The sequence below is a fragment of the Staurois parvus genome, unplaced genomic scaffold (assembly GCF_062004578.1).
Source record: "Staurois parvus isolate SC_StPar_1 unplaced genomic scaffold, SC_StPar_1.0 ptg000013l, whole genome shotgun sequence".
Classification (NCBI taxonomy): Eukaryota; Metazoa; Chordata; class Amphibia; order Anura; family Ranidae; genus Staurois; species Staurois parvus.
Window position 1 is genome coordinate 9,393,198 of NW_028317809.1, and position 24,376 is coordinate 9,417,573.

The following is a 24,376-nucleotide window of genomic DNA, read 5'->3' on the forward strand; positions in this document are numbered from 1 at the left end:
GGTTAGTGTCACCTATTGTTTTCTTGGAGAACTGCAGTAGGCCCAAACTCAGCTAATGTCACTTATAGGTTTTTTGGAGAACTGCAGTAGGCCCAAACTCAGCTAATGTCACTTATAGTTTTCTTGAAGAACTGCAGTAGGCCCAAACTCAGTTAAGGTCACCTATTGTTTTCTTGGAGAACTGCATTAGCCCCAAATGCAGCTAATGTCACCTGTTGCTTTCAAGGAGAACTGCAGTACACCAAAACTCAGTTAATGCCACCTATTGTTTTCTTGGGGGAACTAGCAGACCTAAGCTCAGCTAATGCCACTTATTGTTTTCAAGAACTGCAGTAGGCCCAAACTCAGCTAATATCACCTATTGTTTTCAACTAGAACTGCAGTAGACCCAAATTCTGCTATGGTCACTTATTGTTTTCAAGTTGTTGTTTTGCAGTAGACCCAAACTAAACTAATTATGCTTATAGCCAAATATCTGCAGCAAGTGGGAAAAGCACCAATGAGTGTTAGGCTGTGCATGTGTTAAAGTTGAACTCCATTATTGTCTTTAAATAGAATAGGGAGCAATACAACTTTACTGCCATTTGTGTACCTATTGGAAAAATTCATTTTACTTTCCGTCTTGGCAACCCCTGTCATTATGATGCAAATCATTAATAAATCTCCCTAAAGGGGGCACAAAGTTCAACAAAGTGATAGGGGTTGTGACTTTTCTCTGCTGAATCCCTTTGCAGCACAGTTATTAACCAAACATTAACCAAGATGGGCATTAAAGTCATAGTGGAACTCATTAATACAGTGATTTTAAACAAATGTAGAAAGGTTCAGTAGTAACAACTGCTACTCTATTATTGTTCAATATATAGCACAGAATTAGGCAAGTATGTCCATGCATCCACTAATGGGAGATATCATTTATAATGAATAGGAAGTCATATTTTGATGCAGACATTAGGACAATAGCACTTGTGACTATCAATATGGTTTACAATGTTGCCAAAAGTCACAAACATTCACTTTGCTGTGCATAAGTTCAACAGCACTTAACTTAAAGTGTTTGTAAAAGCAAAAACTTTTTTTTAAATGAAAACAAAAAAGAGATTTACACTTACCTGCTCTGTGCAATGGTATAAGCCACTTACATCCACTTATGGGGTCCCCTGCTGGCACTGTCTGCTCCTCTTCATTTTCTTTCTACCCCTTCTCCCCCCCCCTCATTCCCTCCTCACTGGATTTGATTGACAGCAGCAGGGCAGCAAAAGGTATCACTGCTGTAAGAGAAGCCTGTGAGACCAGAAAGAGGGGGAAGGAGGCCTGCATCCAAGCAAAACACTGGATAAATAGAGGACTCAGGTAGGTATTAGGAAGCATGGTGGGGGGGTAATAGGCAGTACAAGGTGTTTTACTTTAATGCAGAGAATGGATTAAGGTAAAAAAAACTTTATTGTTTAGAATTGTTAATTGGACACTCCACTGAAGAACCCTGCACAATTTGTGCTGTTTATATACTGACAACATTATAAATAGTACTGATAAAATATATACATGATGAAAGCGCAGTTGGTTTTCTTCACTTTATTATGTTCCACTACCAAACGCCAACTTTAATTACAGGTGAAACTCAAAAAATTAGAATATCGTGCAAAAGTTCATTTATTTCAGTAATGCAACTTAAAATGTGAAACTAATATATGAGATAGACTCATTACATGCAAAGCAAGATAGTTCAAGCCGTGATTTGTCATAATTGTGATGATTATGGCTTACAGCTCATGAAAACCCCAAATCCACAATCTCAGAAAATTAGAATATTGTGAAAAGGTGCAATATCCTCGGCTCAAAGTGTCCCACTCTAATCAGCTAATTAAGCCATAACACCTACAAAGGGTTCCTGAGCCCTTAAATGGTCTCTCAGTCTGGTTCAGTAGGAATCACAATCATGTGAAAGACTGCTGACCTGACAGTTGTGTACAAAACCATCATTGACACCCTCCATAAGGAGGGAAAGCCTCAAAAGGTAATTGCAAAAGAAGTTGGATGTTCCCAAAGTGCTGTATCAAAGCACATTAATAGAAAGTTATGTGAAAGGGAAAAGTGTGGAAGAAAAAGGTGCACAAGCAGCAGGGATGACCGCAGCCTGGAGAGGATTGTCAGGAAAAGGCCATTCAAAAGTGTTGGGGACTTTCACAAGGAGTGGACTGAGGCTGGAGTCAGTGCATCAAGAGCCACCACACACAGATGGATCCTGGACTTGGGCTTCAAATGTCGTATTCCTCTTGTCAAGCCGCTCCTGAACAACAAACAACGTCAAAAGCATCTTACCTGGGCTAAAGAAAAACAGACCTGATCTGTTGCTCATCGGTCCAAAGTCATTTGGAAACCAAGGACCCAGAGTATGGAGGAAGAATGGAGAGGCACACACTGCAAGCTGCTTGAAGTCCAGTGTGAAGTTTCCACAGTCTGTGTTGATTTGGGGAGCCATGTCATCTGCTGGTGTTGGTCCACTGTGCTTCATTAAGTCCAGGGTCAATGCAGCCATCTACCAGGAGATTTTGGAGCACTTCATGTTTCCTTCCGCAGACGAGCTTTATGGGGATGCTGACTTCATTTTCCAGCAGGACTTGGCACCTGCCCACACTGCCAAAAGCACCAAAACCTGGTTCAATAACTGTGGGATTACTGTGCTTGATTGGCCAGCAAACTCGCCTGACCTGAACCCCATAGAGAATCTATGGGGCATTGCCAAGAGAAAGATCAGAGACATGAGACCGAACAATGCAAAAAAGCTGAAGGCCGCTATTGAAGCATCCTGGTCTTCCATAACACCTCAGCAGTGCCACAGGCCGATAGCTTCCATGCCACGCCGCATTGAAACAGTAATTGCTGCAAAAGGGGCCCAAACCAAGTACTGAGTACATATGCATGCTTATACTTTTCAGAGGTCCGATATTGTTCTATGTACAATCCTTGTTTTATTGATTGCATGTTATATTCTAATTTTCTGAGATTGTGGATTTGCTAAGCTGATAAGCTGTAAGCCATAATCATCACAATTATGACAAATCACGGCTTGAACTATCTTGCTTTGCATGTAATGAGTCTATCTCATATATTAGTTTCACCTTTTAAGTTGCATTACTGAAATAAATGAACTTTTGCACGATATTCTAATTTTTCGAGTTTCACCTGTACATCCTAGTACACTTCCGCAGACCTCACTTCTATAATGCCTTAACAGCACTTAAAAATAATCTTCTACTTAGGGTTTTACCCTCCCCCCATCATTTAAACTGACCAAGCATCCAATATGACGTTTCCATCTATAGGCAGATACTGGCCGGATGTTTACTGCAAGAGTCTGCCTTCGGATGTAACAGATGTCTCAGGCATACACATACAGGAAAGAGGAAAATAAAATGAAAATGGGCAACAATGTTTAATCATGTAGATTTTCTCCTGGATAAAAAAAAATTTAAAATATAAGCAACTCTGCCTGCTGCGTTTTGTCCCGTAAAATACTTTTTTCAGGGCCCATGTAATAATGTGATTCATAAAACAATTGTAGCAAAAGTTGAGTTAAATGGATTATCATGCCTCAATTTTAGGGGGAACATTTAGGGTACAGACTTGCATGCACTAGGCTTGGGAGTACTGCAATATCCTGCAAAAATTACATTCAACAGTATACATATAACACTGGCATTATGCATGTAGCTAAGACGGAAAAAGATAGAAAATGACAAATAGTTTTTGGAAAGCATAAGTCACCTGGGATTTTCAGAACACGCTAGCACAGATATAATGCATTTTCTACACTTCTTCTTATATGGTCTAGCAAGATCAGTTAAAAATGTGTGTTACCAGCTACAGTGCCTGACTCATGCATATGATGGTATTCATGTTTTTGGCTGGAACAGCATTTGGCATATCATCACAGGGTCTTTAGAGACATTAAGTATCAATTAACGGTAAAAAGGCTAGCATTTAGTCTGAAGCAGAAAAAATGTAGATATTAGCAGAAAGGGAGTAGAATACATGAATTAATCACATATGGAATATTTAAATACAGTTGTAAAGGATCATCATTTTCGAGTTAAAGTGGAACTATGGGCAATATAAAAAAAAATGCAGAGTTAGTCAATATCATTAACACAGTGGTCTTTTTTTTGAGCCCCCGTAACATAGTTGTGTTAAAATAGAACTGTAAGAATTTTTTTTTTTTTTTCGTTTTGGATAGAGTAGGGAAGGGTTATAACCCCTGTCAATTTTTTTGTGTCCCCTTATGGAAATTTCCCTTCACTTACTGTCCCATAGCCAAACAGGAAATGAGAAGATCCCCAGGTCACCAGAATTGGTGTCCCTATTAGAAGATTTCCCCTCTGTTATTTTTCTGGGGAAAATACAAAAGTTGGGATTTTCTTTTACTTTTACTTTCAATTCAACGGTAAACAGGACAAATAGAGAGGATGAATCTCCCTAATGGGGACAAAGACTGCAATAAAAATTGACAATCCATCTCCATTCTGTACAAAACTAAAAAGAAAGCTTTGCCTTTAGTTATTTTCTAACTGTCGATCTGGTCAATATTTATATTATTTTTCTCAACTTAAAGCTGAACTAAAGTCAACGGAACTAAAGTGATTCTTTAAAGTGGAATTAAGGTCACAATACTTACTTTCTCTTCAACTGTTCTATGTCCATGAGAAATCCCTCACCAGTATCTTCTCCCTGTCTTCCTTGGGGTGCTGGTTAATATTAGTCATACTGGCACACAGAGACCGTGTCGGCAATGTAAATTCAGATGCGCATGTGCAGCTCAATGTACATGCTACAGAACACTGCAAGCAGGTTCATTTTATTGCAGAAGAGACATTGCATGTAAAATTACAAACATACGTGTAAGTTTGTAATTTTGCCTTTACTTCCACTTTAAGACAAAAGTGGCAGTTAGAGGGTTGAAACTAAAAAGTGTAACACAGGGGGTGCTTACAATGGTCAGCTTTTATTCATATACCTTATCCCAAAAGGGAAAAAATGTTTCTGCAACTTTTAAAAAAGGTAGTCGAGGTTAAACTATAATCTGTTAGTCACTTCTGTAAAGACCATCAAAATCTACAAGTTCATCTAACACTATCCTCTGTACAGGTTGACAATGTTGCTGTTGAATGATGGCTTTTTGGCTCCTCCATAAATATAGTGGAGGAGAGAGTTTAGCCACCCTAATGCAGGCCATAGACGAGGAGAAAACCGAAAAATCTTAAAAAACGAAAAATCGGTCGTTCAATCGGCCGACGTTACCACCATTGGTAAAAAAAATCGGCTGATTTTCGTCCTGGCTACAACCGGCAAATATAATAGCGGTGTCCCTGCAGAGTGTCCCTGCAGAGAGCTCCGCTATTATATTTGACATTTAAAAGTATAGCAAAGTTGCAACATTGTATCTATTTGTATCCATTCGGATACAAATAGATACAATGTTGCAACCGCTATACTTTTAAATGTCAAATATAATAGCGGAGCTCTCTGCAGGGACACCGCTATGATATTTGACATTTAAAAGTATTGCGGTTGCAACATTGTATCTATTTGTATCCGAATAGAAACATCTGTATCCAAAATGGATACAAATAGATACAGATGTTCTTCTTTTTCTTTGTCTTCATCTTCTTCTTTTCCTTGCAGGTCACAGCTCATGCGCATTTTTTTAATCGGTAAAAAGATCAGCCGATTTGCCCATCATTGCCGTAAAAATCGGCCGATGGACAAAATCAGCCAGTTTTTTTCCAACATAACTGATTAAAAAAATGTGTCAAAATCACGAAAAACGGCCGACCAATTCACCCACTAACGAGCCGAAAATCAGCCGATTATTCTTTTGGACAAATTTTCGGCCGATTTTCGACCCATCTATGGCCTGCATAAGATAGGAGGTGTGTTACCAGCCACATTTATGGTGAAAATAAAGAGAAAAAGCCTTAAAAAATTAATGCAGCGACCAAATCTGAGGATTGGACTATATTTGATTTTTGTTTTTGTGCTTAGATATACTTTTAGGCAACTACTGCCCACTTAAACGGTTGTAACAATACAAGTTATTCCTACAGTCAACATTCTGGATTTCTCATCACTTAGGAGCTTTAAAATAAAAAAAATTGGCTAGAGTGTGATCTACAAAAATGGAAAAAATCCTTTTTATTTGAGGTATTTAAGAAATACCTCAAAATAGACCCCCCCCCAAAAAAAAAAAAAGACAAGGGAAAGATATCAACACATTAAAAAGATAATTTACAGCATACATTTTTTAAATACAGACCCGGAAAGTGGCAGTCTCATACAATGTCAGATAGATATCTAAAGAAAACGTTTTAACCCCTTTTCCATGAATATTTCTTCCAGTGTTGTTGAAAAAGCAAAGTAAAGGATTTTTTAAGGGCTAGGTCATGTCTTCTAGTTGTTTGAGATAAGCTTGTTATTCAGTTTGAAAGCCAAACGAGGACATCCATAAACAAGAGGCAGTAAATGAATCACTGTACAGGATTTCATATATCCATGTGGTACATCATTTTCAAATCAGGAGTTCTGACTGCGAGAGGAAGCATAATTTAAAGACCATAAGGCTCTGAAAAGTAATGATGTAAATTTGTTATAGACTATACAGATGCTTAGAAGTTGGTATAACAGTTGTATTTGCTATATTAATTACTGATGTACAGTATACATGAAAAGTAGTGCAACTTATGATTCATTTGCCCAGCATGTATAATTCATCAAGAAAACTATTACTATTATTATTACAGGTGCTTATATAGTGCAGTCAATTTACGCATCGCTTTACATGTATATTGTACATTCACATCAGTCCCTAACCCTCAAGGGGTGTACAATCTAAGGACCCTAACTTACATTCATACATACTAGGGACAATTTAGACAGGATCTACTTAACCTAACAGCATGTCTTTGGAGTTTTGGAGGAAACCCACGTAGGCACAGTGAGAACATGCAAACTCCAGGCAGGTGGTGCCGTGGTTGGGACTAGAGAAAATATATTCAGTAGAAACATACTAAGGGAACTATTTAAACTCTAAATTTTGAAAAACACTGACAGGCAGGGTTTTTATAACAGGAGAGACCCTAGTCCCTGCCTGCCAGCTGTAAAATCCACTGAGCCACACATGTGCAACTCATAACACATTTATGGCCGTGATGAAGTGACTCCTGTCCACATGCGAACCTGGAAAAAGGACCAAGTGACAGTAGAAGTGCCCAAGACCAGCTGGATCACTGACACCGCTGGAGTATTGAGCTGGCTGAAGGGCTTCATTTGATGGGTAAGTCTGTCATAATGTGCTAATATGCAATGCACACTAGCATTGTATGGCATAAACTTCCTGCGGGCCCATTAAAAAGAAAAAAACGGAGTTTAAAGAAACATATCCTAGATTGCTTTGGTTTTTGTGTAGGTTGCAGTCATGATAATGAGTGATTATATATATATTAGCAATAAGTTGCTTGGACTGTGTTATGAATATTTATAAATCTTTGCATGGACGATATTTTTGACCTTCATGCTACAGCCTGATAAATATATATATGTTTGTGTGTGTGTGTATAAATAGAACATTTAACCACTTGCCCTCCAGAGGATTTACCCCCCTTCCTGACCAGGCCTATTTTTAAACATGACGCTGTGTTACTTTAACTGACGATTGCACAGACATGCAACGCTGCACCCAAATTAAATTTACGTCCTTTTTTTCCCATAATTGAGCTTTCTCTCGGTGGTATTTCATCCACAATTTTGCTATTAAAGATTCCTAGTAATAAAATTTAAGAAATCAAATTTCGTCATAAATTTAGGCCAAAATGTATTCTGCTACGTCTTTGCTAAAAAAAAATCCCAACACATGTAAATAATTGGTTCACATGAAAGTTATAGGGTTTACAAATGGCGGTATATATATATACTGGAATTTTTTTAAATTTATCTTTTTTTACTAGTAATGGCGGCGATCAGCGAGTTATAGCGGACATTCTGACACTGGGGGGAACTGACTTGGTGTCACTGACATCCCCAATGACACCAATACAGTAATCAGTGCTAATAAAAAAAGCACAATGGGTTAACACGTGGGGCTATCAAAGGGTTAACAGTGTGCTGTGTGCTGTTTTACAATGTGTTGTGTGTGTCTTTTACACTGTAAGCACACTGCTTTGTATGACTGTGTTATGCAAAGCCTTACAAATCAGTGTGCAGGAGCTGACAGGGGAGAGATCTGTGTTGTTTATATACAGGTCTCTCCCCCGTCAGTAATACTCGGAAATCACCAGGTGCTGGCGGAGAATCAACGGCCGGGACCCGGTAACTGACAGCCAGGGCCGCAAATGGCGGTGTGTGTAGGGCACCCGCGTGCCACATACCCGCAACGGCAAGATCACGTATATATACATGATATACAGGACAGCATGGAAGCGGTTAATTTACACATCAGACCAGCTTTTCTCAACAGGGTTCCGGCAGAAGTTGTTAGGGATTCCTTGAGCAATGAGCAATTTTAACCTTTACCTTACTACAGTAAGTAACCACTGTTCACTTTATCTATCTGTATGGGCAAGAGTTTTCCCACTGATCACAAATGTAAGGAGTGTTCTTCCCACTGGCTATCATGCTAATATACCATGAACTGTATACATAGCAATGATTAGCAGGGGTTCCCGGAGACCAGAAGGTCAGTTCAAGGGTTCGTCCACATAAAGAAGGTTGATAAAGGCAGCATTAAGTTGGCCATACATGGATGGAAATCGGCCAGTTCAGCTGGAACTGGCCCAATTTCAATCCATGTATGGGCAGGCAGGTTGCACAGAAGCTGATGTACAAGAAAAGGAAAAAAAACATTTGATTAAACAAAACATTTGGTTGCACAAACAAAATTACTCATGTATGGGCTGCCATAGATAATATCAATACTTTCATAATATAATTTAGCTGTGCAATTTAAAGGTAGAAGAAATGCCTGTCTAATTTAGGTTATACAAATTCTTAATATATTATTTTTTTTTTCAGTCCTTGAAGCCATCCAACCATGCCACCATTCAGAGCATTGTACGCGCTGTGGGGGTGGTACCCGGCATTCCCGAGCCTTGTTGCGTCCCAGAAAAGATGTCGTCTCTCAGCATTCTGTTCTTTGATGAAAACAAGAATGTCGTGCTTAAGGTTTATCCCAACATGACAGTGGAGTCCTGTGCCTGCAGATAACGGTTCAAGCCTTCAATGCTGTTTGTAGCAAACTTCATATTTGCACTTTCAGTACAACTGTTTGCTGAAATGTTACAGCCTAACAGAGAGCAATGCAAAAAGAAAAATGAAAGGAAAAAAAAACAAAGTATATATTATATAAACACTGGGCGATGGATGTCTGCTGTGTTCAATTCATGCTGGACTTGAGTCAGTGGACTCACAGGAAACTGACATAGCACACAAGAAGATAAGCTCCTGAATCAAATAAGCTCTAAAGAAAATAGGAGTCTTTCTACTTTTTCAAAGACACATTTATTTTTGTACCGGAAAAAAAAAGACTAGACATTTGAACAGCTGAGGCTGTAATGTGCCTTCAAACTATCAGCATTCACCTGCCTATGGTGTTCTTTTGCTATATATACAGTCCTTACATTTCTTGCGTCTGTTACACACATCTGTTACCATAGAATGGACAGGAAGTTAAATATTTGATGCTTGGAAGTACTGAAGGAGTATTGCGTGTTCCTAACCACATCATAGCAAGTATAAATAGTCCGAAGACATACATCATGGAAAGTGGTTTGTGACAGCAAGTTTGTGTAACATAATTAGAAATTTTATTGATTTTTCTATGTTTTTTTTTTTTTAACCAGCACTTTTTAATAGTGTAAACAAAAGGTATAATGGACAAGAAAGATTATAAATACAATTGTGTAAAATAAACAATATTTAATTTTGTTATACAGTACCACACAAATAAATCTGCCTGATGCTTCTTTACAAGAATGTATTGTCATAGGTATGGTGACTGGTTTACCCTAAAGAGGTTATCGGGCTGTGAAAATGAATAATAGGTTCATGATATTTAGAAAATGGATATCCATGATAACTGTGAAATGTGAAACAATTATAAATCCCCCAAAAAATAGCACTGGAGCAGAAAACTGCTCCTTTTGGATGTAGCAGGAAAATGTCAGAATTGTCATGGTCTTCCAAGATGGCTATTAATGGGTGCACCAACACATGAACAAAGGTAATCAACCCCTGTTATTTAAACTATATCCACATTTCAAGCCCTACTCTATCCCCCAGCGCTATATGCTGTGAAGTCAATTCAACTGTTAAATACCAGATCCTCTACTGTCCAGTGAATTTTAGCCATTTGACAGTTGAGTCATAGGGGTTTAGCACAAGGAGAACTTGGGGCTTAATCTCAGTGTGGACTTGGAGAAAGTGATTATAGCACACTAGTATAGAGTCGGCTGATGTCCATATGTTTAAAGTGTTTGTCTATAGAGTTCAGCAGAAAAAGTGTAAAGTCCTTGAATGGAAACTCCAGGGTGATTTCTTGCTGATCTACACTCTGCGGCACCTCTATGAAACTGAAGAATTTCTAGGAGAACAAATAAAAATAGTAGAGAGCACAATCTGAGTGTAGTAAGTGAGGTACATTTATTAATAAAAACAGCAAATTGACAAATCTCATATTTTGAGTAAGCGCTGAGATGGCATGAAATGCACACAGTGTCTTGCTTTCACTATTAAAGATGTTATCACAACAATAAAGGGGATGATTTTTTTCAGAGTACAGCTATCCAAGTCTCCTGCATTTATCTACTGGCAAATCACATATAGCCAGTAAAGGTTCTCGCTTTACTTATAATCAAAGTCAGGCTTGGGTGGTGTAAATATCAGTAGGCTCACTACTGTGCTGAGATCTACACCACTCAAGCCTGACTTTGATTATAAGCGAACCTTTAACTGGTTATATATGAGTGGTCAATTGAAACATAGAAAAGTGATGGAAGAAAAAGACCATTGAGTCTGCCTATTTTTGTCTGCCTGTGTTTGTTTTGTATTTTGTTTTTTATTTCAATTAACATTTTGGTCTGAGTATAGATCTATATTTGTCCCAAGCCATTTTTTGTTGACTGACTCACCTCTGCTGGAAGTTTATTCCAAGCATCAACTACCATTTCAGTAAAATAATACTTTCTAAGATTAATTTTGAACTTTCCTCCGGTTAGTTTGAGGTCATGCCCCCTTGTTCTTGATTTTGGTTTCATATTGAAAATCCTGCCCTCCTGAACATTTATTCACCCCTTTGATGTATTTAAAGGTTTCAATCATGTCTCCCCTTCCCCTTCTTTCCTCCAGACTGTACATATTAAGTTTCTGAAGTCGCTCTTGATATTTTTTATCCCCCAGACCTTTCACTATTTTTGTTTCCCAGCTCTCTGGGCTCGTTCTTTCAATATCATCCTAGAATTCTGTTTACTTTCCCCACTGCTTGGTCACACTGTTTGCACATTTCGCTATCATCTGAAATAAGTACCCCCAAGTCTTTTTCCTCTGTAGTGCTGGCCAACACTGTAGTCCCAATGTTGCACTCTCTCAAGGGATTCTTTTTCCCTAGATGCATTATTTTACATTTAGAATCATTGAACTGCAGTTTCCACTTTTTTGACCAATCTTTTAGCAATGCCATATACTGTTCAATGTTACAGACACCTCCAGGGATATCAACCCTATTACACACCTTTGTATCATCAGCAAAAAGACATACAGTTGCAAGAAAAAGTATGTGAACCCCTTGGGATTACGTGGAGTTTTGCATGAATTGGGCATAAAATGTGCTCTGAACGTCATCTAAGTCACAACAATAGAAGAACACAGTCTGCTGAACATAATACTACACAAACATTAGATGTTGCCATGGTTTAATTGCACATAACATGTAAACATTCACAGTGCAGGGAGGAAAAAGTATGTGAGGCCCTAGCTTAATGACTTCTCCCAGAGCTAATTGGAGCCAGGAGTGAGCCAACCTTGACTCCAATCAGTGTGATAATATTGGATGTGTTGCTGACAGCTATCCTGCCCTTAAAAAACACACACCTGTTTTGGGTTTACTGGTTTCAAGAAGCACTGTCTGATGTGAACCATGCCTCGCAGAAAAGAGCTCTCAGAAGACCTACGATCAAGAATTGTTGACTTGCATGAAGCTGGAAAGGGTTACAAAAGTATCTCCAAAAGCCTTGATGTTCATGTGTCCACGGTAAGACAGACTGTCTACAAATGGAGAAAGTTTAGCACTGTTGCTACTCTCCCTAGGTGCGGTCGTCCTGTAAAAACGACTGCAAGAGCACAGCGCAGAATGCTGCATGAGGTAAAGAAGAATCCCAGAGTGTCAGCTAAAGACCTACAGAAATCTCTGGCACATGCTAACATTTTTGTTGACACATCTACAATAAGGAAAACATTAAACAAGAATGGAGTACATGGGAGGACACCACGGAGGAAGCCATTGCTGTCCAAAAAGAATATTGCAGCACGTTTGAAGTTTGCAAAAGAGCACCTGGATGTTCCACAGCACTACTAGCAAAATATACTGTGGACAGATGAAACCAAGATTGAGTTGTTTGGGAAGAACACACAACACTATGTGTGGAGAAAAAAAGGCACAGCACACCAACATCAAAACCTCATCCCCACTGTAAACCATGGCGGAGGGAGCATCATGGTTTGGGGCTGCTTTGCTGCCTCAGGGCCTGGACGGATTGTTGTCATTGATGGGAAAATTAATTCCAGAGTTTATCAAGACATTTTGCAGGAAAACGTACGACCATCTGGCCGCCAACTGAAGCTCCGCAGAGGATGAGTGATGCAACAGGACAATGACCCAAAGCATACAAGTAATTCAACAAAACAATGGCTGCAACAGCACAGAATACGCCTTCTGGAGTGGCCCAGTCAGAGTCCTGACCTCAACCCGATTGAAATGCTGTGGCATGACCTTAAGAGAGCGATTCACACCAGACATCCCAAGAATATTGCTACACTGAAACAGTTTTGTGAAGAGGAGTGGTCCAAAATTACTCCAGATCAGTGTGCAGGTCTGATCTGCAACTACAGGAAACATTTGGTTGAGGTTATTGCTGCCAAAGGAGGGTCAAGCAGTTATTAAGTCCAAAGGTTCACATACTTTTTCCTCCCTGCACTGTGAATGTTTACATGTTATGTGCAATTAAACCATGGCAACATCTAATGTTTGTGTGGTATTATGTTCAGCAGACTGTGTTCTTCTATTGTTGTGACTTCAGAGCACATTTTATGCCCAATTCATGCAAAACTCCACGTAATCCCAAGGGGTTCACATACTTTTTCTTGCAACTGTACCTTACCCAACAAACCTTTTAGTTATATCACTGACATATAGATTAAATAGAACAGGACCTAGTACAGAACCTTGTGGTACACCACTAGTGACTAATCTCGGTTCTGAATGAACCCCATTTACAACCGCACTCTGGTATCTATTCCTTTAGCCAACTGCATATTCACTAAACCACCCAAGGGCTAAGTCGTAGCTTGTACAACTTTTGTATTAGATCATTATGTGGAACTGTATCAAATGTCTTGCTGAAATCAAGATATGCTATGTCCAAAGCACCACCCTGGTCCAAAATGTTGCTAATAGAGTGAAACAATTCAGTCAGATTATTCTGACATGATCTGCCCTCAGTAAAACCATGCTGCTTTGGGTCCAGCAAATTGTGTGTTTTTAAGTGATCAATGATCCTTCTTTTCAAGATTGATTCCATTAACTTGACTAAAACCAATGTTAAACTCACTGGCCTGTAATTGCCAGCTTCTACCTTGCCTTTGCTAATAGTTATAATATTAGCTGTACTCCAGTCATAGGAAATTTCTCCTATTAGAAGAGATTGATTAAAAAGTGAATGGTTCGTCAATGGTCCAACAACTATACCTCGAAGTTCTCTTAGAACTCTGGGATGAATACCATCAGGACCCATTGCTTTATTAAGCTTTACCTCAGCCAGTTCTTCTGTTTTTTATTAATGTACCTTACTTACTACACTCAAATTGCATCCTCTGCTATTTTTTTGGGGACTTGGGCCTTTTTGAAGAATAATATGTATATTTCAATGTTTTATGCCAGATCAGGCTCACTTTAAAGTTGACTGCAAGGCAGATAACTAAATAAAGAGTTAAAACACATATGTTATAACTGTTCTAAGGTTTGTTATGTGCAGCTAGTCTTATGATTTATTTTCCTCTGTACAGTGCACAAGAAAGGTCACTCTGCCACTTCATGGTTCAGTTTACTGCTTCACTGCACAGTAAACAGGCTACAGACAGGTAGTAGCTATGCCCTGTTGACCTAAAGGTATGAGCAAGGGGTCAGTAATTGTTAAAGTAGAATTCCAGGATAAACCTAACTAGACCTACAAATGCTCCCTCCCCCCTCCTAACACCTCTGGTAACTAACCTATGTAAGAAAGATGTATATATTTACCTATTTGCAGCCTGCTCTAATCTGGTCACTTGATCTAGCTCCCCTGCACCAGTCAGTAGCAGCTGCAGGGGAGAGGAGGGACGGCTGACAGTGGATGGGCCATGGTAGCCTATAGGTGAAGTCACCACTCCCAGGCATTCCCAGCTGTTATCGAGAGCTCTCTCCTCTCCCCTGCAGCTGCTGTTGGCTGACACAGGGGATCATGAGTGGACTGAAAATTGGTAAGTATATACATGCTTCTTACACTGGTTAGTTGTTAGGAAAGAGGAAGGAGCATTTTTAAGATTAGGTAGGTTTAGCTTGGAATTCTACTTTAAGGAATGAAAAGGATACGTTCTTTCTTATTACATTGGAATTTCTAATTACATTGGTCAATGCCTCAATGCCCAAAATGTTTCTTTTATTTAATAAAATATGACATATATGATGCGGTCTGTCATTAGCATTAAAGCGGAACTAAATGAACATTTTTAACAGCTATAAAAAAAATACCTGTTGATCTTGCCAGAAATGCAGTGTCCTTGTCATCCCGTGAGTAAAATCTTCATCCTCATCTTCCCTGTGTGTACTACTATGCACCTCACCCCATGTAAATGAGAGCAACAAAGATATGTGTGAAGTCAAATCTGGGTGACAACCATGGATCTCTCCATGTATATAGTGGAGGAGTGACTATAACCACCCAGGGACAGGAAGTGTATTTATAGGCTTATCAAGAGAAAATAAAAGGAAAAAAGCCTGAAAAAAGAAAACTATTGCAGGCACCTCATCTAAGGACTGGTAAGCTGCAATATGTTACATCATTATTCTGGTTCTGATTGATCATTTTCTTCTTTTATTGGTAAGTATATTATTTTTGATTCTTAGTAATGCAGGATTTGTATAACTTGATCATCTTGTATCTACAATGTTAGATGTATGGATGGTCAAGGTACATTACAAAACTTTTTCCTCCTATGACTTTGTTTAAACATATTTTGTGCACTGTGCCGATACAGCAAGAGTGTGAAGACTTACGACTGACTGGAATTCATTTGCTAATGTGTTTCCTCATGCAGGCATTCAAGGGAATTGTCACAAACACAGATAATCTGACAGAATTACATAGGATGTTATTATGCAACCCTGGCATTACAAAGGTAGAGAAGTCTGCATACAGGCAACAAGAAATAGTAGATTACCAATGCTTTCCAGTAAGCGAACTAAACTCCCCAATATACTTACCTCCATTTTCGAGCTAAGCGGCAGTTACATCCTTTGCCATCCACTGTCATCTTCCTGGGTGCTGGGTTTTGACCTCTTGATTGGCCAGCAGAGGATGATGTCATCCTGCGCATGAGCACTGGACAGCTGGAGTGTGCGCAGCGCAGTGTACATCTGATAGAAAACTGCAAGCAAATGGGTAAGTGTGTATTACTGCAGAAGAGACATAGCATGTCTCTTCTGCAATAAAGAGCTGGTTGCTCACAGTTTTCTAAAAATTAAATTTAGTTCCAATTTAATCCGAGTTCTATTCAATATCCAGCAGAATAAACACACACATATCTATATATAGGATCAATAAGACAGCATTAGGAGTGGTTTTCTTGATGCCTGTGCAGTGTAAATAATTTCTCTAGTCTTCCTTCAATATCAGTCATTTAAACTTCCTACACAGTTTTGAATAGGATTGGTGGATTTGAGAAACATCTGGTAATGTTTTACATCAGGCTTGATGCCTGTGAGGGGCAGCTAGGTGGGTGCAGACATATTCTGGGACTGCTGGTTTTCAGCCAACAGAAAATTTTGATGAAAAACTGAACTCTGCAGGTGGGCTGTGCTCTCTAGATTTATTTGAAGATTTAAAGGCCAAGTTGACTTTTATGAAAAAAATAATATATGCACATATTTTTGCATATAAGTACATTTAACCTCTTCCCGCCCACCCATTGCCTATAGACGGTGGTTGGGAAGCTTTGCCGATGCGGGCTAACATACCCGAATGCCAGCTCGCATCGGCGGCTCCTGTGCAGCTCACAGAGTCTGGCTATCCAAATGTCACCCAGACACAGCAGATCACATTACCGCTGTGTCCAGGCAATCACATGGTGCTTTACCATGTGACTGCTGTGACCAATCACAACACTCACATTATAAACATTGAAAGTGAAAGTAAAGATCGATTCTCTGCTCTCACTTTTGCATGTACACAAATTGGTGTGCCAGCCACTCCAGTGTCTCTGATCACTACCCACGTTAGTCTATACAATACAAGCCCTGTCACCTTTCCCAGTACACACATTTACATGGCCATACACCATTCCAATGTCCAAATCACTGTCATACCAGTGTCCTGATCACCGCCATACCAGCATCCTGATCACCGCCTTATGCCATACCAGCACCCTGATTACCGTCATACACCATACAAGCATCCAGATCACTGCCATACATCATCGATTGCTGTGATCCCCACCATATCCCATTCCAGCATCCTGATCACCCCATATAATGTACCAGTATCCTGAACCCACCATGCCCCATACCAGCATCCTGATCACCCCATATGCCATACCAGCGTCTTGATCGCTGCCATACCCCATACCAGCATCCTGATCATCACCATACTCCATACCAGCTTCCTGATCACCACCATACTCCCTACTAGTTTTCTGATTACAGCCATACCCCACACCAGCCTTCTGATCACCACCATACCCCATACCAGCATCCTGATCACCACCATACCTCATACCAGCATCCTGATCACCCCAATACCTCATGTTAACATCCTGGTCACCACTATACCCCATACCAGCTCCTGATCACTGCCATACAACATACCAGCGTCCAACATTTTAGGGTCTCAGCTGATAAATTTTCAAATATATATCCCATAATTTTTAAACTCTGTAACTTTCACACAGACTTAATAATATACACTGTTTTGGGTTATCTTTACTCAAAAAATGTAACAGAATACATTTTGGCCTACATTTATGAAAAACGGTTATTTATTTGCTAAATTTTATATCAAAAACTAAACAAAAATGATTTTTTTTCAAAATTTTCAGTATCTTTTCATTTATATAGCAAAAAATAACAAACCCAGTGGTGATCAAATACCACCAAAAGAAAGCTTGACTGCACAATTGTCACTTAAAATGTGATAGAGCTGAAAGCTAAAAATAGGCCTGGACTGGAAGGGGGTGAAAGTGTCTGGACTTGAAGTGGTTAATATTTATTTCCACAGGAGCCTGCAAACCTTTACACCCACGATCAGTGGATCGTGGGTGTAATGTCAGGCTCCTGCAGACACAGCTCCAGGTGGAAAAAGTTATAAAATTATTTATCTTTGTCTCTTTTTTTACATTACAGAAACCTGACATTTTAACAGAGGTGTGTAGACTTTTTATATCCACTGTATCTGTCTGTACCTCTGTATGGGCATTCAGTTAGGAAGCTAGAGGAAGTGTAAATGAACTAAGAATGCATTGATTTCTGCACTTGGAGTTCATTGAGTATTAAAAATCGCTCTGCTGTAGTGGTAAACGGGACTTGTAGTTTATTTGTTCACAGATCACTGTGCAGTTTTTAAATGTGACAGCAACTGCAAAGGGGAGGAAGCCCTGCACGCTGTCATGGGAGATCTGGGGGGAGAAACATGTTACATGTTATACCATAAATACAGGTTTAAGAAACATGTTCCTAAAGTGGAACGTAGCCTTTAATTTTAGTTTTTGCTTACACTGCACCATCACCAACACACTGACAAGCTTTTTTCAAAGTGCAAAGCTCTTTATTCTTGTATGATTGCATAGAAAAACAGCTTCTCTATGTGATCATACAAGAAAAATGATCCTTTCACTTTGGAACAAACTTGTTAGTGTGCCGGCAACATATTTTTTATACACTGAGAGCAGTCAGGAGTCAATGCAGTACATTTTTACCCACATGATCAATTCCAGTATGGCGTGTGGAAGGAATATACCTCGTTAAGGGACCATTCACATAGATCAGTTTTTGGTAAGCCAAAAACAGAAGAAAAATGCATGACCATTAAGTTCTGTGGAGCTCTTCAGACCAGTCAGTTGCGGGTCAGTTGCATTTTGAAAACTCCAGTATGCTGCATTTTTGCTGCATGTTTGGTGCTGTAAAAGAAATGCACCAAAAACACACCTCCCCATTGAAATGAATAAAAAACACATAAAAAACGTGGCACAAATTCACCTGCGGTTGCATTTTTTGAGTCACATGTCCATTTTTCAAGGGGTGCAAATGCACCCCTTACACATTTTTAACACATTTCTACAATGGGGCTGTGTGAAAGCAGCCTAAAAAAAACAAAACACTGACAGTTTAGTAGCCTGTGCAAAAACTCTGAATGGAAGTTTCTACCCTCTAGGCTGAAGCTTACATTGACTTTGAAAACGGTTGGATTGAGTCATCATCTCAGGACTGCTGGTCATTTGGGTTAGGTTCCTCGCTGATGATTTAGACAGTGTAAGTTGAATTTCAGATGATATTTTACATTCCCATTTGTAAATGTTAAGCATAAGCATCAGATGAATTTCCTAACATTAAACTCTAACCCTTTTTAGTAGGGAGTTTAAAATGTTTTCAGTAAAGATAAATAATTTCAGTATAATCTATTCCAACAAATGAAAAGACATGCTGTAAAAGAAAAATTTAATTTTTTTTTCCACTTATTTGAATTTTTTAATTACATATAGTTACAAAATTTCAAAGACTGAAAAATGTCTTGTAAAACATTTCACTACTGTCAAGATTCAGTATTGATGTTGTGGGAACTCGCTTCAACGTGGTAGAGCTTTTAAACGCACACAGCTACTCGCTTATTTTTCAAGGCCTTTTTTAGCCCACTTTTATTTAAATGACAGTTCAATAACATAAGAGGTTCCCACGCAGGGGTATCCACCATCACACAAAACACCGATTCAGCCTCCTGGCTTATACTCAACTTGATGTCTGTCTCCTGCAGACTTCTTCAAGACACGGCTCTTGCACGCCGCTAGCACACAGCTAGACTCTAGCAGCCCCTTGCTGCTTTTGGCTTCCACCTCTCCTAGGTGAAGCCCACCTGACTTCCAGGCAGTGACCTCCTGTCTTCCAATTGGAGCCCTCCTGACTCCTAGCTGCCGGGGTGGAGCCCTGCTGACTCCTAGCTGCCGGGGTGGAGCCCAGAACCCTGGTCCTGACTCTCTCTAAAGGCCTGCACACACCTGTGCAATCAGTCTCCTGGCCATTCCCAAAACCTGGTCCCAGGATTGGAGATTTCATCCCTCCCAGATCTCTTTGAAATCTCCAGGCTCCAGATCCCAAAACAGACTTTACAAACAAAGGAGGAAAGTAAAAAGCCACTTTCCTCCGTATCAAACACATACCCTGGAGCCCCTCAACCTGCCTTGTTGAGAATCCAGGGCGACAGATCGCCACACTGTCACATATCCCCCCCCTTTGTTTTGATCCCGTACGGGGCAGAACACACAACTTATCTCTTCTGGCACCTCTGTGCCATCTCTCACTTACAGGGGTCCAATCTGGTCTAACCATACCTTTCCTAAAGGGGAACTCTACCCAATGACTCCTTTGGTGTCTCTCCCCAAGCCCCATTGTCACTCTGCTATGGGCTCTACTCAGACCTTCCCTATTCTTTTTCCGCGTGCATTTCCATAACCACTTTCTCTCCTGAGATCTTAATGGGGTCCCCCTGGCCTTTCTATTGACCTTTCTGCCCCTTTGCTTCAGGTTCCAAGGTTTCCTAATACCGCTCTCAGTATTACTGTCCCAAGGCTGTAGGGGAACTATTTCTACTCCAATTGGATCTGTATCCAAACCCGGTACAGATGAGCTCTCATTTGATCTACTTTGCCAGTTTTCACATACCATTTGTCCCTGTATTTCAGGTGTCTTATCAGACCTGCTACATAAATCTCTTTTTGGCCCAATGACCCTGATTTCTTGGTGCACATCCATTTGAGCCCTGGTCAGGATCTCTGCTGTTCTCTGGTCCATGTTCGGCCCTTCCATCTCATGTGGTTTGTCCACTGGTGCAATTAACACGCCCTTCACTGACAACTGACCAGCACCAACCTGGACCATAGCAGCAGAAATGCTTCCCACCTGGCTGTTAGGAGGTGAAACCTTTGACTCATTTTCCATTTCTCCAAAACATTTCTCATATATCACATTTACAGGTAATCCAGCGGCATACCCTGATACCGCTTTTAACACCATCAACAAATTCAGAAATAAACCACTTTCTTGTTCCCGTTTGATATGTACAGCCAGCCATTCGGTGCTCCACCTAGTGGTACTCCGCAGTACCAGACCATCTGACTGTGGAGGAGACACCCCAATATACATTGGTTGTACATTCCAAAGTTCAAGCATCTCCTTTAATACTTTGGTTACAACCCAACCACGTGACTCCAAACCTAAGACCTTCCTGACCATACTTAGGGCACTGGGAACGCTGAGAGACTCACCTGCTGAGACTTGAGAAGTTGAAATTTTTAAAGGGACCTCCTCCAAGCTGGCGATAACCACAGCCTGGTGCTCCACCAGAGCGCTGCCATGTGCTGGGCTCACTCTCAAAGTCTCAGACTCCGCATCCACAAGCTGCTCCTGATCATTCCCAGTGACAACATTATTTTGACACTCCATGCCAACATCACTTTTGTGGGTCACAGACAAAGTCTCTGCTGTATGCACGCCCTTATCTATAGGCCGTTCTATAGATCCTCCTGTTTTCACAGCAGAAACAGTGTCCACATTTTTTTGTATAAAAGCCTCATCTAACAAAGAGATTAGCCTTTTACCCCAACTATCCCAGTCCATTGTATATGTGCTCAATTCGCCAGTGCTCCTCAGCACCGAACCATCTGCCCAAGGAGACACATAAGAATAGACAGGCTTAGTTGCAGATCCATTGCACAAATCACTCTGGATCACATCAGACTTGGGTAACACCTGTTTTCCAACCGCAGGTTGCAATACCTCACATCCACCACTTTGCTCTGGTGGTGCTTCCTGCATTACCCACACATTTGCATTTTTGCCAGGCTGCATTAACCCGCTGTTCACCTGAACACTTTCAGTAATATTAGGCTGCAGCAACACACTCCTATGACAAGGTGCAGTTCCACTCTGCTCCACCAGAGTGACATCGCAGTTGTCCAGGGTAACCTCCGACTCCAATACACGGAGACCCCTGGAGATGTCTAAGGACACCTGTGCTGTCTGACCACCAGTTGCTATGGGAAATGACCCATCTTTAATTACAGCTTTTGCACTGCAAGAGCTTAGGGTTTTCCCAACAGCAGTACATTTCACATCAACAACAACATTAGCATTTTTAGCTCTTGTGGGCTGTACTATCCCACTACCAACCTGTGACTGGCACACATTCGTGACATCACTTTCTTTTTGAGAACCATGCACAGGCTTTACTTTAACCCCTAACTCCCCACTGTACAAGGCACTGCACAGGGAAAAGTCACTCTCAAAAGCACATTCAGTGGCCCAACTAACTGGGGTTACTCCTACATCAGAATGGACAGTCTCATAACCAGTCCTTCTCAACATGACAGTCCCAGCCATGGTTTTATCACACACAGTCTTACCCACCACAGTAGTAGGTGTCACCATCTTCATTTGAGTGCGTGGTCTCATAAACGCATCCTCAACTGCACTTTCCTTGGCAACTTTTCCCTTGCCCCAAGGTGAAGTAACAGACGCCCTCATAGGCTCCATGGACTCTCTGGCACCCCCTGCAGGCCCAACAGGAACTTCCTCCCTGTTGCCAGAGGTGGCTGCTGACATTTGAAAACAAGAATCTGGACTTGCAGTTGAAGACATTTGCCCAGTAGCAGCGGTATTCCAGAGTCTGGGACAGGAAAAGATCCCATGCCCCCACTGACCACATTCCAGGCATGGTACATTTCCACACTTATCTTTGTTGGGACACTGAGCCACATCTTCAATGCAGCTCCTCCTTCCAGGCACTACTTTTTCTCTGGTCGCCATGGGAGATTGCACTCTCCGAGCAGAACTTTGCTGGCTCTTTCCAACACTCTGTATTGGCTCCTCTTGATACCACTTGCCATGATCCTTGTACGACATGGCCCCCCGTACACAGACAGCCCGACTGGCCTCCTCTGTGTTGCTATGGGCCTTCACTCTTGGTCCTGGCCTCTGGGCAGCCCCTCTCCTTGCACATAGCATAGGCTTCTCTCTGCTGGACCAACTCTCAAGCCGTGACACATTCACATTTTTCACAACAGCTACTGGTTTAACTGCAGCAGTGTTGCCAGGGGCAACAACACCCCTCTCCCAGGTACGGACATCCGGCAGCTCCCTCCTTGCACTGAAGGTTGGCTTGCTTTCCTCTGTAGGTTGGTTCAATGCTGCCAGGTGCCGCTTGCACCAGTCCACAGCAGACTCACCCACATCTAAATTTCCCGGCTTGGCTGGGGCATGCGGTGTATAACCCCCTAGCCACAGGGCTCTATCTCTCGCTTCAGCAAACATTGCTTCCTTTTTCTGTTTTGACCGCCCCATCTTTGCAGTCATGCACACAGCAGTGTGTTACACAGTTCAGCAACACCATTGAACACTGTCTCTTTAAGGCAAAGTCCTTTTCACTAGCAGGTTCTCCTCACCTGCACACACAGATAGTGCAGACTTATGCACCAAACAGTTCATATAACTGATGAACTTACTTCATCGCAGGGATCTTCCGTTCTGCCCACTGCATCCTCCACCATATGTGGGAACTCGCTTCAACGTGGTAGAGCTTTTAAACGCACACAGCTACTCGCTTATTTTTCAAGGCCTTTTTTAGCCCACTTTTATTTAAATGACAGTTCAATAACATAAGAGGTTCCCACGCAGGGGTATCCACCATCACACAAAACACCGATTCAGCCTCCTGGCTTATACTCAACTTGATGTCTGTCTCCTGCAGACTTCTTCAAGACACGGCTCTTGCACGCCGCTAGCACACAGCTAGACTCTAGCAGCCCCTTGCTGCTTTTGGCTTCCACCTCTCCTAGGTGAAGCCCACCTGACTTCCAGGCAGTGACCTCCTGTCTTCCAATTGGAGCCCTCCTGACTCCTAGCTGCCGGGGTGGAGCCCTGCTGACTCCTAGCTGCCGGGGTGGAGCCCAGAACCCTGGTCCTGACTCTCTCTAAAGGCCTGCACACACCTGTGCAATCAGTCTCCTGGCCATTCCCAAAACCTGGTCCCAGGATTGGAGATTTCATCCCTCCCAGATCTCTTTGAAATCTCCAGGCTCCAGATCCCAAAACAGACTTTACAAACAAAGGAGGAAAGTAAAAAGCCACTTTCCTCCGTATCAAACACATACCCTGGAGCCCCTCAACCTGCCTTGTTGAGAATCCAGGGCGACAGATCGCCACACTGTCACATAGTATAAATGTAGTAGATATGTTAGTTTCTACAATCAGAAATGTAGGACAAGCATTTCTGAAAAAAAAGTAAATGTATTTTAGCAGAAAATTAATATCTGCAAAGCAAACTTGAAAAATTAGAATATCGTGCAAAAGTTCATTTATTTCAATTGTGATGATTATGGCTTAAAGCTCATGAAACCCCAAATCCACAATCTCAGAAAATTAGAATATTGTGAAAAGGTGCTAGGCTTAAAGTGTCCCACTCTAATCAGCTAATTAAGCCATAACACCTGCAAAGGGTCCCTGAGCCTTTAAGTGGTCTCTCAGTCTGGTTCAGTAGGAATCACAATCATGTGAAAGACTGCTGACCAGACAGTTGTGCACAAAACCATCATTGACACC

General features: G+C 41.0%; 1 protein-coding gene across 1 annotated transcript in view; it reads left to right on the forward strand.

Moving 5' to 3' along the window:
- The window catches only part of BMP3 (bone morphogenetic protein 3), an 81,245-nt gene extending 71,222 nt beyond the window's left edge, over window positions 1-10,023 (forward strand). Inside the window, exon 3 of the mRNA XM_089675495.1 lies at window positions 9,064-10,023. Coding sequence (XP_089531621.1) covers window positions 9,064-9,255 — 192 coding nt within the window. The 3' untranslated portion in view covers window positions 9,256-10,023. The remainder of the gene's footprint in view (window positions 1-9,063) is intronic.
- Window positions 10,024-24,376: the final 14,353 nt, after the last annotated feature.